Raw genomic sequence first — 19,530 nt, forward strand, 5'->3', positions numbered from 1 at the left:
GACGGACTTCCGGCCGAACTTTTCAAGCACGGGGGTACGCGGATGACCGAGATTCTGCACCAAATCATCCTACGCATTTGGTGCGAAGAACAGCTTCCGACCGACTGGTTAGACGGGCTCGTCACCCCAATCTACAAGAAAGGGCAAAGACTCGATTGTGCCAACTATCGAGGCATCACAATCCTCAACGCAGCGTACAAAGTACTCTCCCGCATCCTGTGGAGCAAGCTGAGACCGATGACCGAGACCTTTGTCGGCGAATACCAGTGCGGTTTTCGAGCGGGTCGGTCAACGACGGATCAGATGTTCACTCTGCGACAAATCCTCGACAAGTTCCGGGAGTACAACCTGCAAACACACCATTTGTTCATCGACTTCAAAGCGGCGTACGATTCGGTCAAAAGAAACGAACTTTGGAAGATTATGGTAGAACACGGCTTTCCGGCGAAGCTTATAAGACTGATTCGTGCAACGCTCGACGGAGCAAAATCAAGCGTGCGAATAGCCAACGAGACATCTGAAGCTTTCGTTACGTTGGATGGATTGAAGCAGGGCGATGCTCTCTCGAACTTACTGTTCATCATAGCGTTGGAGGGTGCTGCTCGAAGGGCAGGCGTGCAAAGAAACGGAACACTCATCACTAAATCGCACATGCTGCTTGATACGCTGACGACATCGACATCATTGGTATCGACCGTCGTTCAGTGGAGGAGGCGTTCGTCCCTTTCAAGCGGGAAGCTGCGAAAATCGGACTGACCATCAACACTGCCAAGACCAAGTATCTGGTCGCTGGCAGAGCGCGTGGCAGTGCAGGTGATGGTGTTTCGGAGGTGGAAATAGATGGAGAAAGATATGAGGTGGTGGATGAATTTGTATATCTTGGTACACTCGTGACGTGCGACAACGATGTGAGCTGCGAAGTGAAACGGCGGATTAGTGCTGCAAACAGGGCCTTCTACGGTCTTCGTAGCCAGCTAAGGTCCCGCAGCCTAAGGACGCCTACGAAAATCACGCTGTACAGGACCTTGATACTCCCTGTAGCTCTTTACGGTCACGAGTCGTGGACGCTAAAGGAGGCTGACCAGAGAGCACTTGGGGTCTTCGAGCGGAGAATCCTGCGTTCTATCTTCGGCGGCAAGCAAGTAGGAGACCGGTGGCGCAGGCGCATGAACTTCGAGCTGTACCAAGACTACAAACATGCTGATATCGTAAAAGTCATCAAGCACGACAGGCTGAAGTGGGCTGGACATGTAGCCAGAATGTCGGACGAGCGGGCGGCTAAAACGATATTCAGTAGCGAACCTGGACGGGGTCGTCGACTTCGTGGAAGGCCTCGTACGCGTTGGCTGTGTGCAGTCGACGAAGATGCAAGAGCGGCCAACATTGTGGGCGACTGGAGACGAGCGGCCCAAGATCGAGCATCCTGGAAATCTTCGATTAGTTCAGCGTTGGGTCGATAGACCTGTTGCTGATAAAGTAAAGTAAGTAAGTATTCAAGCTTATCGAGCTTGTTGTTAAGCCATCTGGCAATTATAAAATCGTAAAATTTGGTACAATGTCACCCCTTGGCTCAAAGTCACCCCATTTTAAATTATTTTTGTGCAATCTAGTTTTCCTTGACTTGAAATTTCTTTATATAGGACTTTTTTTTAATATTAAGGTATAAACTTGTAAATAATATACTAAAGTCACTTGATTTAGGCTTAATCCGGCTAAGTCAGTGCTGTAAATCGTTTGTATATCATTTTGCTACATGTTAGTACAATTTAAAACCATGACCAGTAATGTTTTGGAATTAAAACATTGAAACTTTGATCTGCCCACCATTGAAAAAACGGCTAATATCCACTTTTAGCTAAAACGAGATTTTTGCACCAGGTGGTAGAGGATGTTCCAACGCATCTTCTGGAACTTGAATTTGACTGAAATAGTGTTTAGACTTGGCTGCCGATGCGAAAAACCAATCGGCTAATATGCCACTCTTATGGGAAATTGCCTTGACGGAGATTTTATGACAAACACTAAAACGCGTTTTTCTCGGAATACTTGATTTGGCATAATAGCCGAATTTTCAATTATGGGCAGTGATCTTTTCCTACACATTTTACATGCAATTTCCCCTTAATTGCTACTCAAAACACTAAAACTGACCGTATTCAAAATTTGTGCCAGCAAATATTTTGAAACTCGGCCCAGAGGTGCAAAATGGTCCCAGGAACCATGTCCAATCATTGGTTTGGGTGGATTTTTTTTTCATAATAGGGTAGAGTAGTCATCAATGAGACACGGGGAACAATGATAAAATGGCTCTCACAAGTCGTAGTTTCAACCAATCAGGCTCATATTTGTGGGAAAGGTGTGTCTACTGGATACACGTCTGCCATTATAGTGGCTTTGGTTATGGACGCTCCCTTGAAAAGTTATTCATAAATGTTTGATTCTGGGGTGTAAAAGTAAATTATGGACAAAAATTACTTTTTCGCTCGTAGGCTGCCATTAACACCAAAACTAATATTTCTTCAAATTTCTTTCGACGTTCCATAGGGATTGAGTTGGGCTACAATGTCCTTTCATTAGGTTTGGCCAAAATTTAGAATATACCCAGTATCCAGGACTGTCTCATTGTTCCCCACTCATTTTAGCTCATGGGTAACAATGAGACACTTTGATTTTTCTTCATTAAACTTTTCAAAATCTATGGAAATCTTTCACCAAAAACCAAAAATACAAAGTTATTTGGTATAAATATACGAATTTTACAAAATTTAAATACTTTTTAGTATAACTTTTGTTAATTAAAGTTTCATGTTGGCAAAATTGCTCTAAAATGTTCAAGGCAAGTTACCTGCAATGGAACAATACAAAAACATGATGTTTTACTAGAAAAATCTTGATTTTCGTAGTGTGTCTCATTGTTCCCCAGCTGTCTCATTGTTCCTGCCAAGTACGTCTACAATAACACAGTTGAATAACTCTGGCTGTAGATGTCGGATCGATCTCATATTTTGGTCAATGTTAGAACACATTAAAAAAAGAAAATGCAGCAAAAAGCTCATTAAAACATGCTGATGAAAAAATTAGAAAAATCTTTGAAAGTTGAAAACCAAAAGTGTCTCATTGATGACTACCCTACCCTAACGGTCTGTGGGGGACCGTGAGTTTATGTTATCATAACAAAATTTGTTATTGGTCTGATATTGGCTGAAAGCAAAAACAACTTGGGAATAACATTTTTTGTTATGGAAGAATACCTCAACGCAGATAAATGTTTTGTAGAATCAGCCTGTACGAGGTTTGAATCAACAACATTTTGGTGAATATAATCAACAAAAAATGCGTTGAAACAAACCTCGATTTTCTCAATTCCACAAAAGTCTTTTGTTGTTTGGAAAAAGCTGCTTTGACGTTTAGCGTTGATTTAACAAAAATCTTCATTTTCAAATCAACAAAACGTTTTGTCGATTCAAATATGCCTTATTTTTTGCGTGTCCAACTGATCGGATTAGTTGCTAATAAAAAAAAATAAAAAAAAGATATGTTTGATAATAACTAAAAATTTTATTAGTCTGTTATTACAATAACAATCCAATAACAAAAAATCATAACGACGAATAACAAATCTTGTTATAAAAAACATAAAATGCTATTGGCCTAGTATTTTCAAATATCAAAAAAAAAAAATATATTCCCACCCCCTCCATTTTTGTACCTCTCCAAAACATCGACTTTTTGGCGATTTTTGAGCGAACCTCCTAGTTTCAAACGGCGATAGCTAAGGAACCACAAATGTTAGAAGGTCGGTTTTAGACTCAATTTTGAAGGAAATTTGATAAATTTATTTTTTCTACTTGTTTTGCGCAATTGAAAACTTTAAATGGCCGTATCTCAAAACACCCCAACTTATTTTTATTTGACCTCACTATCCTATTCCCAAACTTTACTTCAGAAACACTCATCGACAGAAATGAATATTGGGGTTTCGGAAATAAATCGATTTTTTGGCGGCGACTCATCTGACACTACGCTCCGCAAACTGATCAGCTCTGATTCTGAGTGCAACGTGATGTTGTGTTGAACGCGTGGTCGTCATTGAAAAACAATTTGGCGATCTGGCACCAAACCGAAACGAGCGATTTCTCTCCGCATTTTCTGTCTAACTAAAAAGTATCAGTGCTTGCGTGTTACCGTCGGAGATTTTGGATGATGATGTTGGCCATTAATGCAAGTAAAAATAGTACATATTTCATTTTGTTTTTAATTAGATTAGCCAAAAACCGCCGACAATAATTTTAGTCAGTCAAAACAAGATGGAGTAATCACAACAGACTTGGCTTACACACTGATCGAATAATACCAAATTAAGCTTGACAGAAAAAGGCGGAGAGAAAAAGTGCGGCGAGCGTGGAAATCGCTTGTTTCGATTTAGTGCCAGAGCGACAATATGTTTCGTTCCTGAGATATCGAATTTTAAAGTTTTGAGTTACGTCATGATTTGAAATCTGCCCAAGTAACCGTGGGACTGTATATGGTAGCTTTAAATCCCCTCTATAACAACATATAAAGTATGCATACAGAGTCTCAAAACTTTATATTCACTTTATACGCATGGAGGTAAAATTGAGTGGCGACGGGTAGAGTTGATATAAAGTTATGCCGCGGTAAAACGTCAAAATACTACCTTACCGACAGTACTTGAAATAGAAAAAAAAGCTTTGCGCGCAGCTCTCTCTCTCTTGGGAGAGTGCTTTTCACGCTGGGATGACGGTTTTTGAAAGCTTGTTTGTGTTTTTTTGCTGTGTTGTGCTTCATTCGAGATTCTAAACTGCGTGTTGATTTGATGTTCTGAGATGTTCCACCTAGATGCCCTGCGCCAACCGTCTCGTCCGTCCTGAAATATGTTTACACGTATGATTCTTGTCGATAGAGTCTTCCTTCAGTTAGTTGCATGAAAAAAAAATACACTAGACAGGTTGAAACAAAGTATTTATTAATCAATACACTTCAAACCTTTACAAAATATTGTCAATCTTCACAATATTCATCGACGAACGGGCCAGGGCACGGAGCACTGATTGCGCACCCGGTCCCGCGGTCTTGGTGCAGTTTTCGCCGGCGGCACGCAGCTTCATGTGCAGCGCGGTGATTCCGAGGGACTTACACTTTCCGCCGACGTACAAAGCGGCCACATAGCAGCGTAGGGCGAGCCTCGTCATGATCAGCCTTGACCTTAATGCCGCCCCGGTGCTCCGCCAGATAGTTACTTGCCCAAAAGATCCGTAACGTGGATGAAGGTATCGTTGAAGCTGCCGTAGACGTATGCCACTCCGAACACGATCTCGTCCGAGCAAAACCTGGACCTCCTCCAAACGATTTTTCCTGCATCACCAAAAATACCACCAAATACTGCCAAACTTTCTTTGCCCTCACTAATGTTGAGTTAGTGTTTTGAAACATTTGAAGAAATGTCAAAGTGTGATGTAACTTTAAAAGCTCACTTTACATTGATATATAAAGCTTACCATTAATGCTTCGAAACATTATTGAGCTAAATGCTTTGAAACTTTAATTGGCTGTTCTATATGTCATTATACAGTAGGTAATAATGTTTCAAACTATAAATGTTTCGAAACATTGGGAAAGGCTATTTAAAGTGTCATAGCATCGGGAAAGTTTATTTAGAGTGGATTTAGAGTTTTGATTTAGTGCTTCTGGTTACTTGGGTGGACACTTAGTAGCATATCATTTTTGTTATAGCTGGCAAAAAATCATGTAATAAGTTGGAAATTTAGAAATATCATCAGGACGTAGTATAAACAGTCAGTTTCAAGAAAATGCATGCAAATTATGTCTTTCCTAACAATTCTAACAGCTGTTTCGAAATCCGGACACTTTTGCTTCGAATTCCGGACACTCGATTTTACTTATGAATCGCACAAATTTGGACTGGAATGTTAGTGAATGGCATTCTTTAAGCAGTTAACATTAAAACAATCGATAGTTTATGTAAAAATTTGCTAGAATTTAAGGAAATCGAAATCATAACTTTCTGCTTTGCCTTCCCGGAGTACTATTGTTAATTTGATTGCGGTTAACCGCGGTGGATTTTCTTGAAATAATTCGAACTGTCAAAAATCCACCAAAGCATCTACCACATTGATCACACAAAAAACTGTGGTAGAAAAGTATCCACCGGTAGATCCTTTGGTGGATTTTTGACAGTTCGAATTATTTCAAGAAAATCCACCGCGGTTAACCAAATCAAATTAACAAAAGTACTCGGTGCTTCGAACGCCTATGAAATATTTTAAGTGAAATGTTTTTGTTGCGTCAGCCAGTCTTTCTTAAAAAGTTCTTTATAATTTGCAGTTAGCACCGTCGACAGCTGGTGCTGACCGGCATTATTATTTTTCGCCCCACAATAGACAAATCCAGCGAAAGCTCAACGGTGCTTTCTGATGGTGAGAGATTTGACAGCTCCCATACTAAATGTCTCGATTTGCATACTTTTTGTTAATTTTCTTCTAAAATAAAATACTTAACATATGAAAACTATATATTTTTGGTGCCCAAAATTCCTGCTGAATCGAATGGTGTACTTATCTCAATTGAAATTTTTTCGAACAATTTTTATTTTAATAATATTCTAGACACATTTTGTGCACCTAATCAATCAATACTTTTATCATAAATAATCATTTTATTGCTTAAAAATTGAGTTTTCCTGAGCTCCCATATTCAAATACATGGAAGCTGTCATTTCTAACACCATTGGCCACCTAGCGGCCATTTCAAACTGGATACGTCTATTCTGGCACCGCTGCGCTGTCAAAGGCAAGCCACCCAAATGTGTCTCGTCACTCTCGTCATCATTCCAAATCCAACCTTTTTTGAAGACAGAAGTGCTGAAAATAAAGAAAACTAAAATTAGTTCGAAATCGGAGAAATAAAGTGCGATTTTACTTACCTTCGCGTGTTCTACTTACCTGCTGTTGCCACTGCCATGCTCCTGCTGCCGCTGCTCTGCTCCTGTTGCACCTGCTGCTCCTGCTGCACTTGCTGCTCCCGCTGCACCTGCTGCTGCTCTTGCACCTGCTGCTGCTCCTGCTGGACCACCTGCTTCCGCCGTCGTTGCTCCCATCTGATCCTCCCGCACAAAACACAACGTAGGGTCCGAGTCCGGTGAGTTGCCACTCCAGTTTTACATTTTTGGTAAACTTATAATTTTATTGTATTTAATTGTTTTGCATTAACTACAGCGTTCAAACAAACTTTAAATGAAAGTTAATGTTGGAATTCATCAGATAACACAGTTTTGACATTCATATGCGAACATTCATAATGCGAACTTATATCCAAATAAATGATAAAACAAGATGAAGTGTCCGGGTTTCGAAGCGTCCGGGAATTCAAATCATGACGTTATTTAGGATTACCTACATAAGCTTCATTCGCCGCTTCTGCTAGAAGCACTCAGGCGCGCTGATCAATAACTGCACGGAGAGACCGGCCAGGGCAAATCTAAGAAAATCTTGGTTAATTTAACTAAAAATATGGGTTAATTTTTTACACAGCTTTTTTTCAATAATCGATTGTTGATTTTGTTAACCCGAAATTGCTGACCACCAGTAACTAAAAGTAACTAAAAAATAGTTGGAATTGGCATTTTTGTTGGTAAAATGGCCGAAAAAAATTCTAGCAATCGACTGCTAGAATATTTTTTTTCAGAAAATTAACTAAAAAATTGTTGTTTTCAGCTGAAATATTGTGGAATGTTCTGTAATAAACAGGCTGGACAATAATTTTGAACATTTTTTTTTCGTCGTATCAACCAAAATATTTTTGCATGCAGCAAATTATTATTGGTTTACAACAAAACATTTCTTAACATTCCAACGCCCAAGGCTCCAAAAAAGTAGGAACGGTAACTTCAACTCAATGGTTCTCGGGCATAACTCAACCAATCAAGATCAAGATGATTCTTCTTTCCAGAGATTTGTTAGGATGTCTAGATGATTCTAGAACTTTGCAGAACTTAATTTGATCAAATCTCGATCCAATGCGAACCTTGGGGATAAAACGGACAACCCTATTTCCTTCTGGGATGTGTTCATTGGACATCCCCTACACACCTGTTTTTATCCGAGTGAATCCATGCTGTCCCCAGACCTGTAGGAACCAGTGGGGCGACATCTATATCTCACTACAGCCCCGAGCATGGGTAAATAACAAGGGAAATGCGTAATAATACCTTTCTCTGGTATCAATACAAAATTTTGGTATTAGTGTTTTATCAAATTCCTCTGAAACTATGTGAAATTTTTGACCAATTTTGACAAAATAATTATTTTGCGCTAAAATGCTGTCTCAGAGCGAATGCTTTCATTGAAAACCGGAAATTTCAAACTTGATTTTAAACATTTTTGATATACCCCCTAAAGAAATTACTTGAAATTGTGGAAAATTTTCTAAGTCAAGATGGCACATTTTGGTATTATTTTGGTATAAAAGTGTTTTATCAAATTCCTCTGAAACTATGGGAAAATTTTTACCATTATGTCAAAATAATTAATTTTGCGCTAAAATGATGTCTCAAAGCGAATGAAAACCGGAAATTTCAAACTTGATTTTATTTTAATTTCCTTATAAAATTCCTTTGAAACTATGGGAATTTTTTTACCATTAAGTCAAAATAATTAATTTTTGCGCTTGTCTCAAAGCATTGAAAACTGGAAATTTCAAACTTGATTTCAAACATTTTTGATATACCCCCTAAAGAAATTACTTGAAATCGTGGAAAATTTTCTAAGTCAGGATGACACATTTTGGTATTATTTTGGTATTAAAGTGTTTTATCAAAATCCTCTGAAACTAATTAATTTTGCGCTAAAATGATATCTCAAAGCGAATGCTTTCATTGAAAACCGGATTTTTGTTTTTATAAATTTTGATGAGATAATTAATTTTGCGCTAAAATGACTTGAAACCCAACAATGTTACAGCTGATTTTAATTTTTTTTGTATATACCCACTAAGATTTGTTTAAAAAAACGTTGAAATTTCTCTAAGTTGGGATAACCAAATACTTTGAAAAACGAGTTAATCGACAGATTATTGAATTTTGGTGAATTTCAATCCAGTTTCATTTTAATAACACTTATTTTTCAATTCTGTTTATTTTTAGAATCTTCAAGAACTTCAAGCACAGGCCGTTCATCAATGACAAATGCATTCGATGTGGTGAAGAATATCACTAAGAACAACATGGAATCATCAGGTGAGTAGATTTGGCTGTTGCATATGGTTCATTTCCGTTTTTTCACTAACTGCAACTGTTGCACTAAAAATGGTATGAAAATACCAAATTTTGGTGTTACTTGGGCAAATAACAGGGACCAAAATGTGCCCTTGGTTGCCCAGTAATAGATGGTAAAATATCATGAAATCATACCAAAATCATGTATGTGGAAGACCACAGGAATACCAAAATCTGATTTTCCAAGGGCGCGGGAATACCTAAAAATAAAACCATGGCAATACCAAGTTTTGGTATTGAAGCAATGTTCAAAAATCCAGAAGACCTCAACTTGGTATTGAAATGGTTTTATTTTGAGGTATTATTTTACCCTTGGAATAACATGGTTTGGTATTGTTGTGCCCTTCCACATACAAGACTTTGGTATGGTTTCATGGTATTTTACCATCTATTACTGGGCAACCAAGGGCACATTTTGGTCCCTGTTATTTGCCCAAGTAATACCAAAATTTGGTATTCCCGTGTTATTTACCCCTGCTCGGGATCTGAGACTGAGAACGCTTTGGGTAAGGCAGTATAGGCCTGGGTGAAATTGGAATCACTAAAATGACCATAACTCAGCGAAAACTCAACCAATTTGCATACTTCTTTATTCGTTGGACTCGTTAGAATGTCTATTTTCCGAAAATGACCCGCAGAACCCGGAAATGTTCCGGTGGCCGGAGATATTCCGGTGGGTCACTGGGTCAAACAGGGTAAAAAATGGCCATTTTTGGGTCCCGCACTATTTTGTTAATAGAAATCTTGGAAAAACACATTTTTTCATGTTACGATATTTGTTCTACCAACAGACAATACTGACCATGGATTTTGCACCACCGGGGATGTTCCGGTTTGAGCGGGCAGGTTCCCTACCCCTTGGAAACCAGTCAAGGGACGGTCAGAAATAAAACTATTTCTATCATGGCAATATGGGTGTCAAAGTTCATCATTTTCAAAATCAAGCTCATCCATGATCCCCAAAACCACTTTTGGACCGATCTGGCCACTTTGGGACCGGTTCCCAGTACTCCGGTGGAACTAGGAATATGGCAAATTACGGGATTATTTCTGAATAATTTTTGACAGGGCCATATGGATGTCAAAGTTCATCATTTTCGAAATCAAGCTTATCCGAGATCCCCAAAACCACTTTTGGACCGATCTGGCCACTTTGGGACCGGTTCCCGGTACTCCGGTGGAACTCGGAATATGGCAAATTACGGGATTATTTATGAATAATTTTTGACAGGGCAATATGGATGTCAAAGTTCATCATTTTCAAAATCAAGCTAATCCGAGATCCCCAAAACCACTTTTGGACCGATCTGGCCACTTTGGGACCGGTTCCCGGTACTCCGGTGGAACTCAAGCTCATCCATGATCCCCAAAACCACTTTTGGACCGATCTGGAAACTTTGGGACCGGTTCCCGGTTCTCCGGTGGAACCCGGAATAAGGCAAATTATGGGATTATTTCTGAATATTTTTTGACAGGGCAATAAGGATTTCAAAGTTCATCATTTTCAAAATCAAACTCATCTATGATTCCAAAAACCACTTTTGAACCGATCTGGCCACTTTGGGACCGGTTCTTGGTACTCCGGTGGAATTCGGAATATGGCAAATTATGGGATTATTTCTGAGCAATTTTAGGCAGGGCAATATGGATGTCAAAGTTCATCATTTTCAAAATCAAGCTCATCCATGATTTCCAAAATCACTTTTGGACCGATTTGGCCACTTTGGGACCGGTTCCCGGTACTCCGGTGGAACCCGGAATATGGCAATTACGGGATTATTTCTGAACAATTTTCGATCCAAAAGTGGTTTTGGGGATCATGGATGAGCTTTATTTTGAAAATGATGAACTTTGACACCCATATTGCCCTGTCAAAAATTGTTCAGAAATAATCCCGTGATTTGCCTTATTCCGAGTTCCACCGGAGTACCGGGAACCGGTCCCAAAGTGGCCTGATCGATCCAAAAGTGGTTTTGGGGATCATGGATGAGCTTGATTGTGAAAATTATGAACTTTGACATCCATATTGCCCTGCCAAAAATTGTTCAGACATAATTCCGTAATTCCGTAATCCGTAATCATGGATGAGCTTAATTTTGAAAATGATGAACTTTGACATCCATATTGCCCTGTCAAATTTATTCAGAAATAATCCCATAATTTGCCTTATTCCGGGTTTACCGGAGTACCGGGAACCGGTCCTAAAGCGGTCAGATCGGTTCAAAAGCGGTTTTGATGATCATGGATGAGCTTGATTTTGGGAATGATGAACTTTGGCATCCATATTGCCCTGTCAAAAATTGTTCAGAAATAATCCCGTAATTTGCCTTATTCCGGGTTTTACCGGAGTACCGGGAACCGGTTCCAAAGTGGCCAGATTGGTCCAAAAGTGGTTTTGGGGATCATGAATGAGCTTGATTTTGAAAATGATGAACTTTGACATCCATATTGCCCTGTCAAAAATTATTTAGAAATAATCTCATAATTTGCCATATTCCGGGTTCCACCGGAGTACCGGGAACCGGTCCCAAAGTGGCCAGATCGGTCCAAAAGTGGTTTTGGGGATCTCAGATGAGCTTGATTTTGAAAATGATGAACTTTGACATCCATATTGCCCTGTCAAAAAATATTCAGAAATAATCCCATAATTTGCCTTATTCCGGTTCCACCGGAGTACCGGGAACCGGTTCCGAAGTGGCCAGATCGGTCCAAAAGTGGTTTTTGGGATCATAAATGAGCTTTGTTTTGAAAATGATGAACTTTGACATCAATATTGCCCTGTCAAAAATTATTCAGAAATAATCCCATAATTTGCCATATTCCGGGTTCCACCGGAGTACCGGGAACCGGTCCCAAAGTGGCCAGATCGATCCAAAAGTGGTTTTGGGGATCATGGATGAGCTTGTTTTTGAAAATGATGAACTTTGACACCCATATTGCCATGATAGAAATAGTTTTATTTCTAACCGTCCCTTGACCGGTTCCCCCGGGGTAGGAAACCTGCCCCTTCAATCCGGAACATCCCCGGTGGTGCAAAATCCATGGTCAGTATTGTCTGTTGGTATAACAAAGATCGTAACATGAAAAAATGTGTTTTTCCAAGATTTCTATTAACAAAATATTGCGGGACCCAAAAATTGCCATTTTTTACCCTGTTTGACCCAGTGACCCACCGGAATATCTCCTGCCACCGGAACATTTCCGGATTCTGCGGGTCATTTTCGGAAAATAGACATTCTAACGAGTCCAACGAATAAAGAAGTATGCAAATTGGTTGAGTTTTCGCTGAGTTATGGTCATTTTAGTGATTCCAATTTCACCCAGGCCTATACGGGTTAACATATTAAATAGACACTTTTACTTTCAGTGAATTTTTTTGTTGTAAATTTTTGCTCGGGGGACCCCTTAGATCCCGTTTTCTGGTGATAATTTTATCATATTCGTGTTCTTGAAACAATTTCACAATAGAAACATGCACAAAGATGTATATTTTCATCCATTTTAATCCTTTAAAAAATGAAAGCTCTCACTTGTCGTATCGATTTCCTTCGAATTTCTGTTCTTTTCTTTTATAAACAAAATAAATCAAGAATCGCTTCAATATTCAGACCAGACTATAAATTTACAACACTTTAAAATATTGATAAATCAATGTGTAAATTACTTACAGGATAAAATACAAAACCAGTTAGATTTCAAAAGATATAGTTTAGGATAGTTAAAATGAAAACTTTAAATCTTATTATGTGCACTCTGAAGCCGGCTGAATGAGTTTAAATACAACAATCTAACAAAAATGCTAATTTAGCAAAAAAAACCCCAAACAATTAAACAAACTTACATATCACCCGCAATACCTTTCGAGGTATATCCTAGGGTCTTACCTGTCTACTAACATTGAGTCCAAAACCTCCCTACAAACATCTATACCACTAAGGTGACGCAGGGATCCTTGCGCACTTTAGATAGATGTTTACTAACATTCCTTCCGTTCCCCAAAGGATAGCTTGGACCCGGCGAGGACCCCTTATGCCCTGGGCTGTATTACACACTCATCAAAAGATGAAGATATGGTATATCCAAACAGTGGGATAAGCGTTGTGGAGCCATCCGTGGATAGGGCGTCCAAAAATGCTAATGCTAATGAAAAAGACTGAAACAATAATGCATAAAATCACAAACATCCCAGAAATAAAGGTGGATAACTGGACATCGAATGTCTAGCGTCGATCAAGTCGATCAGTTTTGACGTTTGTATTGCACTGGTTAGAGTGAAAGAGACGGCATGCTTTGTTTTCTTTCCAATTTGATTCGACTATTTTTCTCTCGTTCTTCTGCCATTGACAGTTGAGAAAAAGTGTTTGTTCAAAATGTGTTCGTGCAGGTCCTGGCAACTAAATTTGCAAACAAATTCCGGTTTCGAATGTAAGTATATGCATTTGTACAGTGAATTTACATAACAATATGTCATAATAATTTTCAATTAACAGGGTAGAGTTCCAGATAAAGCACGGAAGCGAGGAACCAGTGAAAACACCTTGGTTTTGATCTACAGTGGTGATCGCTTATGCTGCCCAAGAAAAAGTGTAATAAAGTGTTAAATTGTAGTAAGATATTTAAAAAAAAACAAACCGGCATTGTTTTCTCATTTCAAAAATACACAAACCAACCCCCAAAAACAGCCCGACAGGCGCTAGACATCCTATATAAAAAGTAGTACGATGTAGGACTACTGTAACACGTACACTGTCAGCCTTATTTTGACAGTTCGAAGCTCGACTGTCTAACGAAACTGTTTCAAAACAGTGCGATAGTTGTCCTACGGTAGAGCGATGGTAGGACCACTATCTGACTGCGTCGAACAAGATGGTAGTCCTACAGTCTGTCCTACTCAGTTCTACATTTTTCACCGAGATGGTGTAAAAAAGGGTGTGTTTTCAAAATCCAAGCTATATTTTAAATATATTTAAAAAATAATTGATCTTTTTTTTGTTTTAGTATGCTCGAAATACAGTGAGGCATTGAATACAAATAGAATGCCGCATGTTATTCTCGATACAACGTTAACAGGTAGGTTAATTGTTTGACCTCGAATTAGTCATGAACGTACTAAAATTTTGAACCACGCGAGGGGGATGACACTCCGCGATTTATATCAAATCGCACCAAATCTCATCAAATTCCTCCATTCTTGCTCATCTTCCCTTCATGGCGGTTATTTTCACTCATAGGGCCAAATCACACCAAATCGCGCTCATCGGGCTCGATTGAATAATTTTGTTTCATGCAGCCATGGTTGCCACAAGGCTCTCTAGGCCCAGTGAAAAAAAAAATATTTTAACCTTCAGTTCGCTCTTGGACTTCGGAGAGTAAAGTTACGTTTCTCGAAGTGTGCGCGTACCAGCAGATTATTGATGGTGCACACAGGGTGTGTTACCCATCTATCTCTTTCTAACAAAGCGGAATTAAACCAACGGAAAGATCAAAATGGAGACTCGAAAGAACACGCTGAAGATCCTGTTTGCGACCGGTGCCAAGGTGCCGTCCTACCTCGAGGTCTTGAAGTTCATGTCAACCGGTGTTAAGATACCAGCCACTGACATCCATTCGGTGTACAAAGATGAAAACGACCAGAAATTCTTCATCAAGTTTATGGACGAGAACAGCTACAACAGGTTCTGTAACTCGGTAGAGGATCAGTATTGGTTCCGGTTCGATGATGGGTCAAGGTCACCGGTGCAACTGGAGTTGGCCAGCAGGCAGTTCAAATACATCCGGCTTTTCAACCTGCCACCGGAGACGAAGGAAAAGTAAATCGCTGAGTAAGTTCGGGAAGATTCGGCAACACGTACGGGAGAAGTATCCTCAAGACCTGGGCTACCACGTGTTCAGCGGCATTCGTGGCGTTTACATGGAGGTAGAGAAAGAGATAACAGCCAACATGTACATCGCCCATTTCCGAGCAAGGGTGTATTAAGACGGATTGAAAAATCGTTGCTTCTTCTGCAAAGCTGAAGGGCACGTGAAGGTCGAATGCCCTAAGCTGGCCAGTCTCAGGGTCAACGCTGAAACTGGTGGTCAGCGTTCGTACAGTAGCGTAACAGCAAATTTGGCGACCGCAAACAGCAGTACGATCGAGCCAGACAACACGCTCACCATGACAACGCTTCCGCTTACATCACCACCAGCACGACCCAAGATGCCAATGAATCTGCAAGAGGGAGATGGCGCAAGCTCAGCGAAGACCAGTACACCAGCAAACAATCCATTTGTAACACTAACACCAGCGGAAGTTCCGATGGAGACGCCAGTACCACAACGGAGACGCCGAATAAGCCGGTGGATGCGACGCAGGGATTTGACACGCATGCAGTTTCCTGAAGTCCCCACCAGAGGCGCTGTCAATATTGTTTACGTATGGTTTTTGAAAAGGTCGTATGAAATAAATACATAATAGCTTCAGTTTCCTTGAAACTAAATGAAATTTGTTTGATATTTCATGTCTGTTGTATTAAAATGAATTACGCTTTTAGAATACTAAACTAAATTTCTGTCGAAAAAGCTTTAAACTAGCTGTAACTGAACACCAAAGTGCTGATATGCCGACATTAAGTTCTCGATGGAATTATATGCTGTTCCCCTAGTTCAAATTTGAGATTAAACATAAATCTTTCTATAGAAAAAAAACGGAGAAAAGTTTTTATTTATGTAATTTATGTCCGATGCGCATACGACCTTTTCAAATGCCACGCGCTAAAAACTTGTGGATGGCAGTCGTGTCGTAACCGTGATACGACGGCGACGGTAGCGACGCCGAAGGAGACTTCGGCTGCTGAAGCAGAACGATCGGGACACGATGGGATGATTATCGACGGCGAGCAGTTGATGGGGAACGAAGCCATCAAGGGGACAGTGGAAGATTTGTTTAAAGATTTCGTTTGGAATAACGACCTCGATTTTACATTTATTCAAGAAGTTGCTGTTGGAAATTTTAATTTTTTATCTTCCCACACTGCACTTGTTAACATAAGTGTAGATGGAAAAGGAACTGGAATTTTAGTTCGAAACAATATTGACTATTCAAACGTCATTATGAATAGCAATGGCAGGATAATCTGCAGAAATTGATGGAATAAATTTTATTAATATCTATGCACACTCGGGATCCAAATTTAAAAAAGAAAGAGATAATCTGTTCACAGAAGATATTTTAGTTCATTTATCAGAAACTAAAGAAAATGTATTGCTGGGAGATTTTAATTGCATAATTGACAAAAACGATTCAAACAGTTCCATAAAAAATGTGAGTAACGGACTTAAAAATATGACTTCATCGTTAACTTTGATTGATATTGAATTTAATAACAATAAAAATAGAATATTTACTTTTGTTCGAGGAAACTCAAAATCTAGGTTAGATCGCAACTATGCTTCAAAAGAATTTGCAGAAAATGTAAGATCTGTAGAAACTATTGCTTTTGCTGTTTCGGATCACCACAGCGGAGTTTTAAAACTTGAAATTGGTCATCAATTTATGAATTTTTATGGACGTGGATACTGGAAAATTAATTCTTTTTTACTAAATGACCCAGACATAATAGACAAATTTAAAAAAAAAAAGTACCGTAATCTGGGGTGAATCGGGACTACAGTCTGAATAGGGACAGCAGTTTATAGAGCACTTAAAGCTTTTAAATAAGGAAATGGATGTAGGGGAGAGTGGGGAGACTTGATCCCCTTTTTTTGTATCGCACATAACTCTGTCAATTTCTCACAAAACATTAAACTTTTTGCATGAATTGAAAGCTTAAACATTCATCTATGTTTGGCTAATAAGGGTATTTCATCAGATGAACTCTTCGAATCATGCCAAGCGTTTTAAAAAAATATTTTAAACCGGCATTTTCAAAATGTTAGGGTAACTTGATCCCCCTTTCAACATTTTGAAGAAATCTTAAGCAAAACGTTTCTTATTCATCCAAACTTTTAATTTTCTATAAGTTACAGCAATTTCACATAAAACCTGTACGTTTGTGTTCAAAATATAACAAGTTTAGTATGTAAAATAATTAAAACCTTAAAATATTATTTTTTAGACCAAAATTAAGCATGTTTACAAAAGCTGGAAATTTTTGTTTACAAAACTTTTGAAAGAAGGTTCAAACTGCAGTAAGTTATGTACAACTATACTAAAGGAAACTATGTATGAAAACCCAGCCCAATTAATTAATCTTGAGGCTGATTCCAGTGACTGTAAAAATGCAGGGATCAAGTCTCCCTAAACGCACTTTTTAAACAATTGATTGTAAAAATAGTATGACGATAAATTTAACATCAAATGCGTAAGGGTTTTGGAGTTGATAAGTTTATCAAACAATTCACAAATAAAAATATTTTTTGAATATTTTTTAGTGTTTTCCATGCATATTAAAAAAGCAAAAAGATCTCTTGGAAGTTTTTGCAGCTCGTTTTAGAAAAATGTGTGTAACTCAATCTAAACATTTTTAAAATTTTTTCTTTGTTTTCTACAATGAGTTTTAGTTAATTTTGCACAACTTTCTAGAACAAAGCTAATTGTTTTACCCACATGCTGACGAGATACAGGCTTGGGATCAAGTGTCCCCGGGGATCAAGTCTCCCCACTCTCCCCTACATATTTTGTTGGCCTGAGTCTGTTCTAACCGAAACCAACCAGAAAAATCAAAATATTGTGTTCCAACATGGTTAAAACTGCTGTCCCAATTCGCCCCATGTGTCCCGATTGACCCCAGTTTACGGTATACTGAATTGAAACTGAGAAACTCTTATTCAAATTTAAATTTTTGGTGGAATACCGTTTTTAAAAGTAATGCAAAATCACTTTTTAAAAAGAAAATTTTCTTTCAAATCAACAGTCGGCACGAGAGAAAAGTTTCTACTATAATTGTTTAAGGACGCAAGGTAGCCGAAAATGGCCCCCAATTTTTTTTTTTACTAAAATGGTAATTTCTCGAAAACTACAACACCTATCAATCTAATTTATAATTTGTTCTCTTGGGGGATGTCTAACGAAGATTTTCCACCACGATTGAGATTGATAAGTTGAATATGGAGTTCTCATATTTTACCAAAACTTAACATTTTATAAAAATTTGTGGATTTGACGAACTTCTGGTAAAGCGTGGAGGCACAATGCCATACCGAGAGCCCAAATCAAGTACAAGCAAGCTTCGCAAGTCAATTCCCTCTGGAACGGCGTTTAGTTTCATTGGGTTTGAGGCTTAGTATGGTAATTAGAAGCAATTTTCTAAATAAATATTTTCAATATTTTCAAACCATTCGACATCATGCAACACGCGTGCAACACGCGCGTGGCATACATACGTTGTACGCTACAACAACAACAAAGCAAGCAAGCAGCAAGCAAGCAGCCGTGCAGACAGCAATAGGGTATTCACTGTAACCAATTTATGACTGGTAACTTTTACAAACATCTTATTCATTTTACTAAATAGTTTTGCTCGTTTTTTTAGTTTTATGAAATTTGTGTACAATTGATTACGATTTTATATTTCATTTTTCGTTGAAATCTGCTCATTTCATCATCGATTCTTTCCCAAATTTGATTAGATTTTATTGCTGTGCGTATAAAACAAAAAAGTTCAATATTGTATTTCAATAAAGCTTTAGAACTCAAATCAATATTTTGTAAAAGAAGTCATCGGTTTGAGTATTACTCTATTTCCTTTCCGCGGGGGGTGTACCACGTTTGTTTTTGCTGCGCATGATAGTAGTTGTGCTGGGCCAAACGGGCATGAATCGTGGTGGTAGTGAAGTGTGCTTGCTTGTTATGTTGCAAACGGATGCGGGATGATGCATGCATTTCATAACTTTTAAGATTTTCTAAACATTAAATATGTTTAGAAAACCAGTTGAAGTCTTTAGTATACGGAAATGACCTTTACATAAACTATTTGCTTCTCGTACAAAAAAATATTAAGAGTTATCTTGAAAATGTTTGCAATAAGTTTTGCAATAATTTTTTTTTGAACATTTTTTTTATAAAATTTTCTAAGAAATGAGGATATATCTTCAGAACAAAGTGTCTGATCGATGAGTTGTCTAGGGACAAAATGAAGATGCCTAAATCAAGAAATTTTATAAAAGTGTATTAGGCTGATGTAAATATTATTTAGAAGTTTATGTCCCTCGACACAAGTAAAGATTGCAAAGGGACC

At 38.5% G+C, this 19,530-nt stretch overlaps 1 protein-coding gene across 8 annotated transcripts in view; it reads left to right on the top strand.

Moving 5' to 3' along the window:
- The window catches only part of LOC6053318 (ionotropic receptor 25a), a 424,911-nt gene that overhangs the window by 114,893 nt on the left and 290,488 nt on the right, over nt 1-19,530 (top strand). For 5 of the 8 annotated variants that reach the window (XM_038256998.1, XM_038256991.1, XM_038256997.1 and 2 more), the window contains exon 3: nt 14,312-14,383. The exons of 2 other annotated variants lie outside the window; for them this stretch is intronic. In XM_038256998.1, the coding sequence (XP_038112926.1) occupies nt 14,312-14,383 (72 nt within the window). Of the gene's footprint in view, nt 1-14,311; nt 14,384-19,530 lie in introns of those variants that run through there. One more of the 8 variants, XM_038256995.1, reaches the window with a different exon arrangement.

This window comes from Culex quinquefasciatus, chromosome 2 (genome assembly GCF_015732765.1).
Source record: "Culex quinquefasciatus strain JHB chromosome 2, VPISU_Cqui_1.0_pri_paternal, whole genome shotgun sequence".
In the NCBI taxonomy this organism is placed as follows: domain Eukaryota; kingdom Metazoa; phylum Arthropoda; class Insecta; order Diptera; family Culicidae; genus Culex; species Culex quinquefasciatus.